Genomic DNA, 17,625 nt, shown 5'->3' with positions numbered 1-17,625 from the left:
AGCTTGGAATATAGTAAGCATCTCATACATGATAGATAGGATTTTTATTCTAATTCTTATTACTTGTATTACTACTGTTGTTATTATTATTCCTCTAAACTACCAAGACCTAGCCATGTATATCTTACATAACCACGTACTTCCCTGAATGTTTGTGGCTGTGTTTTATCTTTTAATTAGATTAGTAATACCTCAAAGAAGCAGCATGTCTGATAGTTTTCATCAACCTGAGCATTCTAGGTTAGCATTTTCTTTGCCAAAGTTCTAGCATGAGCTGCAGAACCAACTGATACTTAAAAGCTGTGTGACCTTGGGGAAAAGTCTTAAACTTTCTGAGATACTTCCCTTATCTGATAAATGGGAATAAGGGGAATAAGGAGACTATTTACCCCTCAGGAGTTGCTGTGACTATTAGTCAAGCTAATACAAGTAAGGGGCTTAGCACAGTGTCTGGTGATCCCTGATTTACCAAGGCAAGCACTTAGCTAAGAGTGGGCCAGCTTATTTTCCGTTTTAAGCCAGGAATTTGCAGATTTTTCCTGGAAAGTGCCAGACAGTAAATATTTTAGGTTTTTCAGGACAAGAGGTAACAACATCAAAGATGTTATATAGGTTCCTATATAACAAACACAGTTCTACAACCTTAGTAACAATGTTAAAAATGCTAATAGCAACTGAAGACAATTTTAAAAGACGTACATCTCCTAATGAGAAGAATGGAATTCTTGGTTGGGGGAGGGAGGGGAGGATAACATTTCACTTAGGGTTCACATCAACTCAGGGGCCACACAAGAAAAGTCAGTGGAATGGATCTGGTCATTTGGTCATACCGTGTCCTTTCAATTTCAAGCCAAGTGTTGGAGGGTGGGGGCAAGTGTTAGAAAGTCATCTTGGGGGAGTTCTGTCGTGGCTCAGCAGTTAACAAACCCTACTAGCACCCATCAGGACACAGGTTCAATCCCTGGCCTTGCTCAGTGGGTTAAGGATCTGGTGTTGCTATGGCTGTGGTGTAGGCCGGCAGCTGCAGCTCTGATTAGACCCCTAGCCTGGGAACTTTCATATGCTGAGGGTGCAGCCCTAAAAAGACAAAAAAAAAAAAAAAAAAAGAGAAGAAAAAGAAAGTCATCTTGGGAGTCAGAGCCAGAATTGGGGGTAGGGTATGCTATGTGTTCAGGTGCCATTAATTGTCATTTTTTATGAACATACATTACAGAATTCTTGAGTTGTCTTTTTCTCTTGAGTCTTTTAAGTTCAATCTGAACATTAATTTTCACAGATCTTTCTGAAAATTCCACTTCCTGCTCAGTCTGATAGGAGTACTCCACTGAATGGGGTGCTCCTAATGCTTACCTGTCAGTCAGACATAATTTTATAAATGGCACCCCTGTATTTCTGGCCCTGCCCACAAAGCTTGAATAAGCAACAAAGCACTCAACTGGCTGGACAAGACTGGAATTTATTGAGTACAGACTCTGGAAAGAAGGAAGAAGCTTAGAGTTCCCATTGTGGCACAGTGGAAATGAATCCAACTAATATCCATGAGGATGTGGGTTTGATCCTTGGCCTCGCTCAGTGGGTTAAGGACCCAGTGTTGCCGTGAGCTATGGTGTAGTTTACAGACATAGCTCGGATCCCACATGGTTGTGGCCGTGGCTGTGGTTGGCAGCTGTAGCTCCGAATCAACTCCTAGCCTGGGAACCTCCATATACCTTGAGTGTGGCCCTAAAAAAGAAAAAAGAAAAAAAAAAGAAAAGAAAAGAAGCCACTTTTTAGTTTAAAATGAGGACTCTCCCACTGCGAAAATCTTAATAAATGTACACATTATAAAGTGGAGGGATGTGCGAGAGCCAGGCCCCTGAATTTGAATCCTAACTGGTCTACTTGAAGGTCTGACCTAAGACCACCAACTTCCCTCTCTGTAAACTGTTTCCTCATCTGTAAAATGGGATTATAATAATATTGACCTCATCTGGAGTTTTACCTTATCAGGAGAATATTAAATGAATTACCATTAGATAAGACCTTAGCAGAGTGTCTGCCATAGAGTAAGCACAGACAAGCACTTGTTAAAGGAATCCTATACAATTATGGGCAGTTTGAGTCCAAAGCCATCCTCATCAGAGCACCCTGCCTCCAACTTTTATCCTAATTAGTAATTTGAATTCAAAACATTCCTATCCAAGACACTTAACTAGTTGAGAAAAATATTTGAAACACTCTTATTCCACTATTCATTCCATTATACCATAATAAGCAGGTACTGTGCACTACTAGATAAAAGAATTGAAAAGGAATGAATCTCATATTCCACTTTCAAGGATCCCAGTGCTGTATGCAGACAATATTATATTTTAATAATTAATTGTTCATCAAAGGAAAAGATGAGGAACAGGGATGCTAAATTCAAAGTTATTCAAATTGTGAAAATGAATAATGTATGACTTTTATATTAAATACACACTGTATTAAGTAGTCTACATTTCACCCAACTCTGTCTTTCATTTTTAAGCATTTTGAACGGTAATATGAATAATCAGTTAGGGGAGGTTTATTTAGAAAAAGAAATACCTTATTTGAATGCAAACAGAGTATATCTAAAGATGATTAAATTTTTCTTATCAATTAGAAAATTTTGTATGAGGGCTTTAAAGTCATGGTCAACCATTAAACCTAGAGCAGCCCAGTTATCCTTGCAGTTTCCTTTCAACATTAAATTATATCTGGCTCGATTCTGTTCAATTTCTTATTTCTGATAGCAGTGCCAGGAGGCAATCTTTAATTAAAGAAAATTTGAAAGATTCAAACATGCATAATTGGATTAAAAATGTGATCATTAAAACATTAGATGATAATCAACTGATTGATTGCATTTTCCAGTGTGTTAATAACCTAATACTTTCAATGCTTTGGTTATATGTGAAAAAAGAAAGTCTTTATAAAATATGATGATCAACATGGAGACGAGAACTATGTAGTATCAAGAACTACGGAATTATACCAAAAGCACACATACACACACATACACACACACACGTGAACAAAGTACTTCATTAGAAGGTGTATGGACAGAATGTAGTGGTCCTTGGAGAAAGAAAAATAGTCCTACTCCTAAAACAAGGAATCAACCGACTTTAGGGAAGTATATAAACTAAGACCAGAAAGCCCAAAGCTTTGGTATTTTGCCTAATGATTGGTTTCTTTAGGGTTTCCCAAAACTTTGTGTAAGGAAAAGCTATTAATTTTTTCTGAAAAGCTTAAAATCACTGGGGTAGGACTGGCCTTCTGCTTCGTATTGAGGAAGGTAGGGAGAGGTGACAGTGGAAAAAAACTGGGTACTAGGTCATGCTAAATGGAAGATTTATGACAGTGCTGCTCAAATTTAATGTGTATGCAAATCACCTGGGAAGCTTGTTAAATTATAGATTCTGATCCAGTAGGTCTGGGATGGGAACTGAGATTCTGCATTTTTACTAATGCTGACCATACTTCAGAAGACAGTTTCTACCAGGACTGTGTCAATGGGCTCCTCTACCCTCTGCAGCCTCATCTACTGCTACTTGCTGACTCTTAGGTTGGGCCATATTGACCTCTTGGCTGTTCCAGGATCACATTACCCCAGGGCCTTGGCACTGGCTCTTTACTCTGCCTGGAACACTTTTTTTGCTGCTCTACTCATGACTGGTTTAGAACCAAACACTTTTTAGCTGCTAACAACTCAGTCATATTTGAATGACACATTTCTCAATGAGGTCTTTCCTGACCACTGTCTTGAAAATAACACCTTAAGGGCAGGCTGGCTGAGATGGAAGCATTTGACCACAAAACTTGAAGGCAGAAACAAGCCATGTGGCTACCTGGGGAGAATTTTCTAGCCAGAGAGAAAAGCCATTGCAAAGGGATTCTGCCTGGTGTGTGGCTAGAATGAAGTGGAGCAAAAAAGGGAAGTGGAAGAAAAGTTTAAGAGCCCCAAATCTGACAGCTCTGGGAGGAAAAAAAATCTGCTGCTGGTTAGGATAATCTGGAATTTGGACAAAAATTGTGAAGAGGCCAAAACACTAGACACTGAGTCAGCAGCTCTAGGTTAAGTCTGGACTTGGCATAAACGATCTATGTGATCTGGGAGGAGTGATGGATCTGACAGGCTGGTGACAGAAGGGCCTGCCCAACAGGAACAGGAAATCGGGATCGAAAGTAAGAGCCTGAGGGCCAGCAGCCAGGGCCTTTAGGAGCCTGGCATCTAGAAGACATCAAGGAAGTCAGGGAGCATTACATTGTAATTAAGATGGTTGCAGAGGCCTGCCAGAGGGAGCTGAGGTACTAATTTTATGATGGAAATATAAAAATGCAACCTGCTCTATCTCACTGCGTGTTGACTATTAGACATGTCATCTCTCTGCCATCAATAAGGAGGACGAAATGGCAAAGGCAGGTCAATGAAGTGGGGCTGTGGGGCTGGACCATTTTCGAGATTTAGCTTCATGACAGATGATTTTAAGGAACAAGCACTACACTGAAGTTACAACAATGGGATCCTGGGGAAATCACCCATGAATCACAGAGAACTGCAGGGTCCCAAAGAGTTTCAAAGGACACCAGTTCTACTTCATTTACAAGTAAGGAAAATGATGACCAGAGAGGGAAAGTGACTGAACCAAGACCACACAACGAGGTGTGTGTGTGGTGGAGTCTGGGTCTCCCTTTTTACTACTTGATTCCGTATCCCTGGGTCCTGGATTCCTTGCCTATAGCTGATATAAACACAATGAGGTGATGAAATCTCTCCAAAAACTGAAGAACTCATTTAGCTTTTTAAACATAAATCTAATCCTGACACGGCCCAGCTCAAAATCATCCAGTAGCTTCTTACCTCGTCTAGAGTAAAATCCCAGCTCTTCACCATGGCCATGAGGCTCTCCATGATCTAACTCAGCAGCCCATCCTCTTCCTTATTGACCATCACCTTCATCCTCACCTTTCAGTTCTCTTTTTCCTAGAATACTTGCCCGGCCCCCACCCCTACTCCATTTGGTGATTCCTCTTCATTCTTTAGATCTCAGTTCCAATGTCACCTCCTGAGAGCCAACCCTGAGGGCTCCATCTCAGGACGTTCCCACTGCTATTAACTATCTATATCCCATCTGGTTTATCTCCTTCCCGGATGTGTTCACCTGTCTCCTTTCTGTCTCTCAAAGTGCCTGATGGTTCCATAAGGGCAAAGACCTTGCCTTTTTCATTTACTCTGTATATCTACCATCTAAAACACTGCCTGGTGCCTGTAATGATATGAAAAGAGAACGAACAAACAAACACAGCACTTGGTATATTTTGAATAACCAACAAATTCTAGGTACATTTTTTTCATCTCCAAGTCACCACCAATCATAAGATGCATCATTTCAAAACCACTCATAAAGGCAACATGTTGCTAGTTAAACAATGACATAATATCAGCTGGAAGGTACATCTTGATTTTAAGGTTGTTAAAATATAAAGAAATTAAAAAACTGCAGCTATATATAGTGATGGAGGTGAACCAGACTTACTGTGGTGATCATTTTGCAATATATATTTATATCAAATCATTATGCTGTGCACCTGAAACTAATATAATGATATGTCAATTAATCTCAATAAAAATAGGAAGAAACGAGAGCTGCAGACCTGATGAAACAAGATATTGATAGCACCCTAAAGGATTCACACTGAAGATCCCCATCAGCTTCCTGAGTCAACTAGAAGCAGGGTCCATAGCCTGTTTTGTGACTGCAGTGAAGGAAGCTCACAGCACCAGGTAGCAGCAGATACCCATCTGTTTATACTGTTTCTTGTCCAGCCTCAGTTTACCCTCTACTGACCTGAACCCCAGACCCATTCCACACTGGATGTTTTGTCTTTTCACTAGCTTATATTTACGGTGCCTGACAACTCAGTGCCAGGCCCTGCACTGGTCTTTCTCACAGCGAGGCCTCCAACCCTGTCAAGTGGGTATCAGCATCTTGGGAGGGCTGATGCCTCACAGTGGTCACAGCTGTACAGACCTGTGTCTCACAGTCAGTGTAACTGGTTAATAATAATTTTGTGGGTGTTGTTGTGTTTTTCTTTTTTTTTCTTTTTTTTTTTTAGGGCTGCAGGTGTGGCACATGTAAGTTCCCAGGCTAGGGGTTTGAACTGAAGCCTGTGCCACAGCCACAGCAACATGGGATCTGAGCCACCTCTGCGGCCTATACCACAGCTCACGGCAATGCTGGATCCTTGACCCACTGAGTGAGGCCAGGGATTGAGTCCACATCCTCATGAATACTAGTCAGGCTTGTTTCTGCTGAGCCACAATGGGAACCCTCATTTTTTTGTTTGTTTGTTTGTTTTCTTGAAGTGGACTAGAGGCTCCATTATATCAAGACTGTGGCCCCTTACTGTATGCTCAGCTCCCAAGATAGTATCTTAGAGAGTAGATCCTTAACACATGGCTGAAAAAGTTGATCAAACTAAGTCACTCAGTAGCTCTGAGTCAGAAGTGGGGAAACTGTAGCCCAGTCTAGCCTAGTACCTGTGTTTGTAAATAAAGTTTTACTAGGACAGTCATGCCATTACTTAAGGGTTATCTATGGCTGCTCTCAGGCTGTAACTATGTGGTTGAATAGTTGCAGCACAGAGTGTATGGCCAACAGAGCCTAAAATATTTGCCATCAACCCCTTTACTAAGGTTTGTTGACCCCTGCTCTTCTGTGAAGGGGATTGGGACAGTTTTTAAAAGGGATGGCAACAAGCAATAGTATTCAAGCATGAATGGAGCAAACTGCATGGATATGTACAGAGTGTGGAGCTTATTTCTGCCCCTAAAACAGCCTCCACCAGGGGGCAGAGTTTTTAATTACATACTCCTTGGCTGTCCCCATAGGCAAAGTCCAGAGAAAATCTGAAAGGCCCATATTATGGCATGTTATTGCAGGGTCTGAGCAAGGCCTGCTTGAGTGGGAGAGAGCCCATCTGATTAATCAGACTCTTGTATTCAAGGACCCAGGGAGCTGCTCCAAGGTCATGACATAGCCACTCTACCCAGGTTCAAAGACATCTAGTCTCCTTGAGTTTATTCATGGTTTCAGTTGGCCAAATGCAACATTCTGATTTAGGGTTTATGGTTTTTTTTTTTTTTTGTCTTTTTGCTATTTCTTGGGCTGCTCCCGTGGCATATGGAGTTTCCCAGACTAGGGGTCTAATCGGAGCTGTAGTCACAGGCCTACGCCAGGGCCACAGCAATGCGGGATCCGAGCCGCGTCTGCAACCTACACCACAGCTCATGGCAACGCCAGATCGTTAACCCACTGAGCAAGGGCAGGGACCGAACCCGCAACCTCATGGTTCCTAGTCGGATTCGTTAACCACTGAGCCACGACGGGAACTCCAGGGTTTATGTTTGAATAAAGCATATGTTGACATTAATATTTCCAAAGAGAAACTAGACAGAGAGCACAGTCTTGTCCACAATTAAGGAAATGGACATGACACATGACATTTAAATTACATAGGGTTATATTGTAACAAAAACCCAGCATCACCTACATGTTTCTGGCTGCCATAACTGACATGGTGTGTATATTCTTTTAGCTTCCTTTTGAGGCTCGGGCAATGATTTAATTTACAGAGAAGAACCCAAGGCACACAAGAGTTATGTGATTTTGACAATAATCAGGAAGTTAGTTGATGCTAGAAACAGAAACTAGCCCAGCAGATCTGCAAAGAGAATGCATCTGAGTCCAACACAACCGGGTTCAAAACACTGCTCTACTGTCATGAGCTGGGACAAACTAGTCAATCTCTATGAACTCCAGTTTACCCATCTGTATGAAGGTTTAAGAATTCTTATCTCCCATGCTACTGCTGGGATTAAATGAGACTGTATGTAAAGAGGTATGCACACAGCCAGGGGTTAATGGATGAGAGGTTATTGTTTCTTCCTTTCATTCTCTTTCTGGTCCCTAGTCCACTACCCTTTTCCCTCACCACTGCCTTCCTCATTTCATTTTATTTTCGTAGGACCCAACTAAGTTAAGCAACATACAGGCAGTGATGGGACAGAATTCAGAGCTCCCAATCATTTCCTGTCACCATACGGCCTCCCCCATCCTCACGTCAATAAGCAACAACAATAATGATGATGCTGTGTGTGGCGGGGGAGGACTGGCAGTGATTACAGCTGACACTGAGTCCTGACCGTATGCCAGGCACAGGTATGTACAATAAGTCACTGATTCCTCAGGACAAACCAGTATGGATAAAGGTATTACTATTACTTCCCTATATGCTTGAGGAAACAGAACCACAAGGAGGTGACATATGCAGGCTGTACAACTAGTCAAAAGCAGAACTAGTATTCACATCCACAGCCTATGCTCTTGGCCACTTCATGACAGCACTTTTCCTATACCAAGGTGACATGCATAGAATAGGGCAAGAAAGTCACACCAGGTGGCCCCAAGTACTTCATCAAGTAGTTTCGCAGTAGGTAACTGGAGATACACATTTTTTTCCATTTATTTTCTTAAAGTATAGTTGTTTACAATGTTGTGTTAGTTTCTGCTATACAGCAAAATGATTTAGTTACATATATTTATATTATTTTTCACATTCTTTTTTTTTTCTTTTTAGGGCCATATTTGCTGGGTTCCTAGGCTAGGAGTCCAATTGGAGCCAAAGCTGCCAGCCTATGCCACAGTCATAGCAATATGGATTTGAGCTGCATCTGTGACCTACGCTGCAGCTTGCAGCAATGCCAGATCCTTTAACTCACCAAGCAAGGCCAGGAATTGAGGCCACATCCTCATGGATACTAGTTGGGTTCTTAAACTGCTGAGCCACAATGGGAACTCTATTTTTCATATTCTTTTCCATTAGGGTTTATCACAGGATATTGATTAGAGTTCCCTGTGCTATACCGTAGGGCCTTGTAATTTATCCATTCTATATATAAGAGCTTGCACCTGCTAATCCCACACTCCCAATCCATCCCCCGCCCCTTGACCCTCCCCCTTGGCAACCACAAATCTGTTCTCTGTGAGTCGGTTTTCATTTCGTGGAAGTTCATTTATGTCATATTTTAGATTCCACATATAAATTATATCATATGGAATTTTTAGACATGTTTTTAAAATCTTTCTTTGCTCTCCACACCCCAGTGAAACAATCAGGACAAGGACATTTCCCTGAGCTTCCACAGTCCCATTCAAATGATAACATACTGACAAAGAAGGCTGGCCAAATGAGAACTAGCCTCCAATGCAAATCTAATCTAAAAGCAATCACTTCTTTTTATGTAATGATTTTTATTTTTTTCCATTATAATTAGTTTACAGTGTCCTGTCAATTTCTACTGTACAGCAAAGTGACCCAGTCACACATACATATATACATTCTTTTTCTCACATTATCCTCCATCATGTTGCATCATAAGTGACAACAGTTCCCTGGGCTATACAGCAGGATCTCATTGCTTATCCATTCCAAATGCAATAGTTTGCATATATGAACCCCAGACTCCCAGTCCATCCCACTCCCTCCCCCTTGGCAACCACAAGTCTGTTTGAAAGAGAAAGACAAATACCATATGATATCCTTATATCTGGAATCTAATATATGGTACAAATGAACCTTTCCACAGAAAAGAAACTCATGGACTTGGAGGAATCACTTTTGAAGTCTTTTTCTGTCTTAACACGATTGTTAACAATGCTATTAGTGATAAAACAGAAGCCCCTCAGCATCCCATTTCCTGCCTTTGGCTAAGAAAAGAAATGGAAATAGCCCATATCTACAGTAGTGGTTCTGATAGGCCGAAATCCAGGAAATTGTGGAAATGGCTTAAGTGCGCCTGTTTGATTTTGAGATCAAAAGGGTTCAGATAAGCATCTGCCCTTCCTGGATCCATAACAGACATGAGCCAATTAGTCAAGACCAGGGTGCTGCATATTTATAGCACACTTCAGGAAAGTTCCATGTAATTAGATGCTGGCAACATAAACTTCAAAGGGATAATTTTGTCGTGCGTTAAGATGTTCAAAACTCTCAGTAGCTTGTAGATAATATAACACTGAGTTTCCCATTTAAAAGGGAGAAAATTTGAATAATTGTTCTTAAAGGTTAACATTAAAACAGAACCCTCTTTAATTCCATTGAAATACATTTGGATTATGTGGTAATTTTGGCAAAATCAAAACAGAAGCCCACCTTTGTAAAATGTGTCAAATGTAATGACCCGAGTGGGGATTTACATTGTCCCCAAATAAACCACTGTGTGAAGGCAACCCTATTAGTAGAGCTGTAATAGCTACCATTGAGATGAGGCAGGGTTGACAAACTTTTTCCGTAAAGAACCAGAAAGTAAATATTTAAGGCTCTGCAAGCCAGAGTCTCCTTGTCACAACTACTCCTGCCACAGTAGTGCAAAAGCAGTCAGAGAGAGTTGTAAATGAATGGGACTGCTTTGTTCCAATAAAACTTTGTTTACAAAAAGAGGCAGTGGGGCCAGACTTGGCCCACGGACTCTTATTTCCTGACGTGATTTCAGGCCACACACCCTTCCTTTTTGGTACTTTCCCTGTCTTAAAGCATTTAGCACGAATACCCGTGAGGCAGATAATTTCCTAATTCCTATTTCCCCAGGTGGAACCTCAGGCACAGAGAGATCTATACAGGGATTTATACACGATCACACAGATTCCAAGCTGGAGAGCCAGGATTCAAACCCAAGATGGCTGGAACTCTGAAGTACTGTTCTAGAATCCGTGTTCAGTAGTGTTCCTAAGGGTCAAATTTCAAGTGAAAAATTACGAAATTCCATTTCTCTAACAGGATTCCATAATACAGACTTTTTATAAAAATTCATTCCAAAGTTTCAACTGCTTTATTCATGTGAGTGCCAGAGATGACTCTGCAAGCAAATAATAGTCTCTTTGACCTTTAGCATCAAGAAAGGCAAGGACGGAAAAAATTACTTATGAGATTAAAATTTTTCCAAAGGCAGGGGAAATCCTCTTGATCATTCTTCCCAAAACCAATGAACCAGAACTTACTAGGCACTTGATGGACAGAAGGATGGATGGACTCTGTGATTAAAGGAGCTTAAAGTTCACTTACACAAAAAACAGGCAAGAACCCCTAATCCACATCAACTTGTCTCTGCTCAATCTCTTGCTGCTGGATTATAATAATGCAGATGACCATCTCTGCCTAATAGTTTACTTTCTTCCAAATGTCCCTTGTTTTAGGATCTGTCTTCTTCCTAAGTCCCAGCAGGTGAGATATGAAGAAAGAACAGACGTGGATGTACCAGTTCTCACCACTAAATGCAGTCATTTGGCAGGATAGTCACATATGTTTGCACATTAACTTTACCACCTCCCTTTCTGCTAGATGCCTGGATTGAGTCTAGCTATTCCAGGACTTTGTCCCTGGATCTGGATCTGTTGAGCTGAGGATGTGTATCCCAGGGCAAGGAAAAGATGGGGGGAAAACACTCCCAAAGTGAGCCCAGTGAAGAAACTAGTCAGTTGGGGAATTATTCTGCAAAGGAAATTTTGATCTTTCATAGACCCAACTTCCATTGCTGAGTTTTAACAAGAAAAGCTTGCAAGAGCCTCATTTTGTGACATCACTAGAAGGTTGCTTTTAGGTGATAATTCACCTGTACTTAGATGCTGATAACTTTCTTTTTTTTTTTTTTTTTTTTTTGCCCTTTTGCACCCCCGGCATATGGAGGTTCCCAGACTAGGGGTCTAATCGGAGCTGTAGCCGCCAGCCTACGCCAGGGCCACAGCAATGCCAGATCTGAGCTGCGTCTGCGATCTAACACCACAGCTCACGCCAATGCCAGATCCTTAAACCACTGAGCGAGGCCAGGGATCAAACCTGCAACCTCATGGTTCCTAGTCGGATCCGTTAACCACTGAGCCACGATAGGAACTTCAGATGCTGATAACTTTCATTGGGTAAGTAAGGTGTAGGACTACACTTGCCTATGTTTATCCAGCTTGCTAATGATAGGCATCTGAGGCACTTCTGGGTTTGGCACAGTTAGGAAAAACCATGCCATGGACATTCTCACATTCTCGTGTACAACTCCTGGTGTGCTTTTATTTGGGTTTTTCTAAGGGACATACATGGCTGTGGGACTACTGAACCAACTTTTTCAGAGGAGCTTGGGGAAGGAGGACAGGGAAAAAAGTCATCTCATTCTGAGTGATGTCTGAGGCAATTTCGAACTGCACCCCTGCCCGCCCCCCCCCCCCCATAGTTCCTGTGAAGGAGGAAGATACCTTGACTTGGCAGTGAGCCAGGTTGGGGATGGGAAAAGAGGGACAGTCAGTCAAAGCTCTGTAATCAAATAATCACAAACAAGTTTCCCTTCAAAAATAAAAGACTGATCTTTCTTAAATGACTGACGGGAAGGAGTGGTTAGTGTTTTAATGCCTTTCTAACAGTTTTTTAGAATATGTACTCATACAGCCTGGTGGATTTTCTTTGGGTGGATATCATGCAAAATAATAAAAAAATACATAATTTAAAAAACTCTAAAGAAAAATAGTACATCTTTTTTAATTGATAAGATATAATGTACATTTCTTAGCACCAGTCAATTGGGTACAACTACTTATAAGGGAATTGGTACCTTTTTATACCAATTCACATAGAAGTTTATTTATTTTTTAATGGGTTTTGAAAAAATAACAACTAGACTCAGCTTTTTGAATCCAATGTTTCTATCAGGTGTGGCTACTTGAAAGTCCTGGTTCTTATATACAAAAAGCATCACAAATGACTGGATTAGCATGGTGAATAGGATTCACAATTTCTCCCTAAATCTTTCCTCTCCAGGGGATGCTGGCAGTAGTGTAAATAAAATACTCGATTAGATACATTTCAGTCCTTCCATCTATTGCTCAGTGGACAGACAGGGATGGAATCAATTGCAAATCACCTCTCTTCATTCTATTTCTATTTCTCCATGCTTCTCAAGTTTGTCAAAGTTATAATTTACATTAACAAATCAACATCTCAGAAAGAGCACTTTCTGCTGCCAAGAGATTTTTAGGTATATCTCCCCAATATTCAAGAAGCAATTTCCCAGAGCTCAGTCTCCAACATGCCACTGCTATACTGGTGCTGCCCGAAAACTTATGTTCCCTTGTCTGCCTGGAAAATCTCCACATGCTGTTTACATGTTAAGCATCACTTTGTCTGAGATGCCTGCTCTATACCCCCAAGTCTGAGTTAAATCTGCTGCTTCTCACTTTTTAATGTAATTATGCACTTAACTGTATGTCTCTCCAGAGGGCTGGTGCATGCCTGCTGTGCTCTCTGCACCTAGCGTTGTGGTGGACTTAGATTAGGCATTTAGTAACTATGCACCAAAGGAACAAACAGTGCCTGTAAGAAGCTCTGGGGATTTTCAAAGTGAGAGGATCAAGTCATCAATTTTTTGGCAATGTGATTAGTAAAATGTCTTTGGAAGGAAGATGTGAACCTCTGGGCCAGCCACGGGAGGTCCCCCTAAGATCTTCCTTCTAGAGACAAGATGCTGGGAGGAGGCCTATTAGTTGCTGTGCCTTGAGGCTCCACTGCAGCCTTCACACAGAGGCCACTTGCAGTGGGATGTTCGAGCCAATGACGACACTCGGTAGGGCTGGATCATCCCTGTCACCTGTGCAACAGAGGACTCCTCTCACAGGCAGTCTCGGCTCTGGTGTCTTCCAAGGGGCCAGTCCCAACTTCCTTAGAGCTGCCTTCAGCTAATCCTCCAGCTTCCCTCTCCTTTCAGAAGTATCAGACCTGGGTTAGGTCCTAACATGCTCCCCGCCCACCCCTTCTCCCTCTCCTCTTGATTCTTCCCAGGCACTCCTTCCCTATCAAAACACTTACCTGCACTCAAAATGCCATCTTGGCATCTGCTTCACAGAGGACCTTAATGACCCAATGGCAATGGGTATCTGGTGTGACCAGTCCCTCACTGCCATTTCAGCTGAGGGAACACACAAGATCCTTACTACTTAAAAAAAAATTTACTTAATGAAGAATTAATATTCTGAGATATGACTCCCAGAGTGAAGAAATAAAACCCAATTCTGAGCTGGAAGAGAAATCCATATTGATTTTTTCTTCATACACATCTCTATCATTGTTCCCCAGCCAAAGACTCTGTGAAGGGCACGATTATTTATGTCCCATCACATTAACAGATCATTCAAATCCCTCATAGGACCTTCAACTTAAAATGCTTCTAGTTCCAACAAAAATTTTCTTTAGCAATTTCAGATGTTCATCCTCTCTTGAAAGAATGACAGAAGGGATGAGGGTTATCACCATGGGAGTCAGCAATGGCCCCAGAACTGAGGGCAAAATCAAGTTTCCAGGAGTTCCCGTTGTGGCACAGCAGAAATGAATCTGACTAGCATCCGTGAGGACTCAGGTTCAATCCCTGGCCTTGCTCAGTGGGTTAAGGAACCAGTGTTGCCATGAGCTGTGGTGTAGGTCACAGATGTGGCTCAGATCCTGAGTTGCTGTGGCTGTGGCGTAGGCTGGCAGCTATAGCTCCAAATCGAGTCCTAGCCTGGGAACCTCCATGTGCCACGGGTGCAGCCCTAAAAAGACAAAAGACAAAAACCAAAAAAACCAAAATCAAGTTTCTAAGACATCATCCTACTTCTTTCTCTTCCCAATCAAAGCAAAATCCGAGTGCCTTTTAGTTCCTCCTCCCTTTCCTCCAATTTTATATTTGGATATTTTTCACTTATTTGTGAGTTTACTCAATGCACTCATTTGGTTAATATTTACTGAGCATCTATAAGGTTTTATGAACATGTGGGTCCTGCCTGCATAAAGCTTACGCTTTAGAGGGTAATACTGGAGTAAATAAACAAACAAGGTTATTTGAGATACTTTTAAGTGCATCAAAGAAAGAAGTCTAAGATGATGTGACAGGGAGTATTGGGAGGGGGGAGAGGGTGGGAAATTTGACAGGATAATTAAGAAAGAATTCTCTGTGGAGGCAAGATCTGAACTGAGACCTGAAATAATTAGAGGGAGACACCTTTGCTATGAGCTGATGGAAGAACTTTTCTGACAGAGGAAACAGAAACAGCAGATGCAAAGGCTGGAGGGGTAACAGTCCCATTGGTTGGAGGGAGAGGGACTGGCATTCCCTTCCCTTCCAGGGAAACTTCCAGGTCCAGGAGGGCTGGGCTGTATCTGTCCTCAACAGTGCATCAACCCAGGAGTTGATACAGTGAGCACACAACACTTTTGCTCAGTAGATAAGTCAAGTTCCTTTGCAGGCATTTTTTTGCAGGTCTCCTCTGACTTTTCAATTAGGTGGTGGAGGTGAAACCATATCCCAGGCAACTCTGCTATCTTGCCAGTGACAGGTAACATATCCCTACGTAAAACTGCCTCTTAAAGGGTAACTGTGGATAATGGGGAAGGATAACATGATTATGCCAGAACATAACTCATGAATCAAATGATCACTATGCAGTGGGTTTACTGAAATCTGGGGATCTGGGGGCTAAAGGAAGCCTACTGCTTGCATTTACATATGGAATCTCCTTCCATTATCAGTGTGGGAATGAGATTACACAGACCTATTTAAATGCCAAAGCTGATAAGGCGCTTCCTCTCAGGCTAAAGAAGAGGTACCTGTTCTGAAACTTCTATAATTCTTTTTCTTTTTTTCTGTCTTTTTACGGTCACACCTGAGGCTTATGGAAGTTCATGGGCTATAGTTCGAATAAGAACTGTGGCTTCGGGCATACACCACAGCCCAGCAACACTGGATCCGAGCTGCATCTGTGACCTATGCCATAGCTCACGGCAACACCACATCCTTAACCCACTGAGCGAGGGCCACAGATCAAACCACATCCTCACAGACACCATGTTTCGTTCTTAACCTGCTGAGCCACAACAGGAACTCCAGATTCTAGAATTCTTCATGGGGTTTTTGTATGACAAAAGGAAGAAGAGCCAGGGGGAAGGAAGGTATGTCCATCATTGAGTACATTTCAAACCCCCAAACTCATAATCTCCACCACAGACTGGAATTTCAAGAAGGTGTTTTGGTCCATTGAGTGTTCAAGGGGATCTTCTGGGAAAGAGCTCAGAGAACACAGCATGTTGCCCAGAACACAAACTTTCTTTGCACTTCTGAGGCTGCCCAGAGTACGGTGCAAATTTCTCTACCTACCATACCCACCACTATTACTATCAATATCAAATCACAAAGGGACGGACAGCCCAAGTTTTGGCAAAGGTGTTTTGTTCCCCAGAGGACCTGTCCATACCACCGACTTCCCAGCTCTGTGTGAGGGGTCTTCTTCAGAGACATCAACTGAAATGGAGAAAGAGTGATGGGAAATTTCCTACAGTGAAAACCTCGATGAGGTGTTTTTAGTCATTCTATCTTTCTCCTTTCACTAGGTTTTTTACCATTGACAGCTGCACGATCGAACAGTTTATATGAGCAGAACAATTAATCCAAAGCCCTACTTACTTCAACTGACCAGTGACAACCAGTTTTGTTTCCCTGAGAGAAAGAGGGGAAGAAGTTTGTTAAGCTCTGTAGAGTTGGCTAATGTCTAAAGACATCCTCCCAGAAAAGTGTGAAGATGTTTTATCACAGCTGTGAAGATGAAGGGGAGATTTATTATGGTTACTAATGCTATTTCTGTCAATGTCTTTGGAATTCTAATTAGATTATTAAAACTTTGCAAATCATTACATTACCTCTGGACTCCACACCTCCCTGTGACAAGGGTACTTTTGAAATTAGAGGATCCTGATGTCATAGGTAATGATGCATCGCTGATAATAAAGTTGCAGGGAAATTCCCCAATAAAAAACAGTTGGGGAAGACAGAACCCATCCATCTTACTTTCTCTCCCAGTTTTATGCCTGAGGATAAGACGTCTGCTACACAGAACCCAGCCTAGCATTTTTCCATTCTAGTAGCTGATGATGCTTATTCACATGCGGCAAAGTTTAATGACTTGTCACGGCAACTTAAATTTTTCTCTACATCTGAGAGGCAAATCAAGCAATGTATAAATGGAGAGTTACTTGAAAGGGGAATACTTTTAGGATAGATGTGAAGCAAGGGGCAGGTTCAGCACATATGAATGGTACATCTTAGGGCGTTCTGATTAACAGCATATGCATTTCAAGTGGTACCGGAAGAGAAACAAATGGCTTACTGTTCACCCAGATCCATTTGTGGGTAATAAATGGGTGTGCTCTTTATCCATCAAATAATGCCTCTCATGCGCTTCAACATCAGTGGATGAAGAATGAGTGTCGGGTTCCGTCCTCTGGCAGATAACCCCATTCCTTTAGGTGGAGACCTTATCCCTTTTCACATCCCAGCAAAGGAAGTGTACGTGGCTTACTTACCGTGATGTACGACGCCCTTCAACCCATGGATAATAGGATCCAGCGCAGAATTGTCCCTTGGACTGACCTATATGTAAAGGAAACATGATTGGTTAAATCTATTCTGGCATCAGACACAACAGCCTCAGTTTAATCTTCTAAAGAGAAGAGGGGGGGAGAAATAGATGTTATCTAGCAAGCTGCTTGGGTCTC

The 17,625-nt window shown here is 41.9% G+C and overlaps 1 protein-coding gene across 2 annotated transcripts in view; it reads right to left on the bottom strand.

Moving 5' to 3' along the window:
- PTPRG (protein tyrosine phosphatase receptor type G) overlaps positions 1–17,625 on the bottom strand; it is a 730,473-nt gene that overhangs the window by 152,651 nt on the left and 560,197 nt on the right. For both annotated transcript variants that reach the window (XM_047778440.1, XM_047778433.1), the window contains exon 6: positions 17,434–17,500. In XM_047778440.1, coding sequence (XP_047634396.1) covers positions 17,434–17,500 — 67 coding nt within the window. The remainder of the gene's footprint in view (positions 1–17,433; positions 17,501–17,625) is intronic.

The sequence above is a fragment of the Phacochoerus africanus genome, chromosome 1 (assembly GCF_016906955.1).
Source record: "Phacochoerus africanus isolate WHEZ1 chromosome 1, ROS_Pafr_v1, whole genome shotgun sequence".
NCBI lineage: Eukaryota > Metazoa > Chordata > Mammalia > Artiodactyla > Suidae > Phacochoerus > Phacochoerus africanus.
Note: the sequence above shows the minus strand (reverse complement) of the source record. Positions and strands in the feature narration are given on the sequence as shown.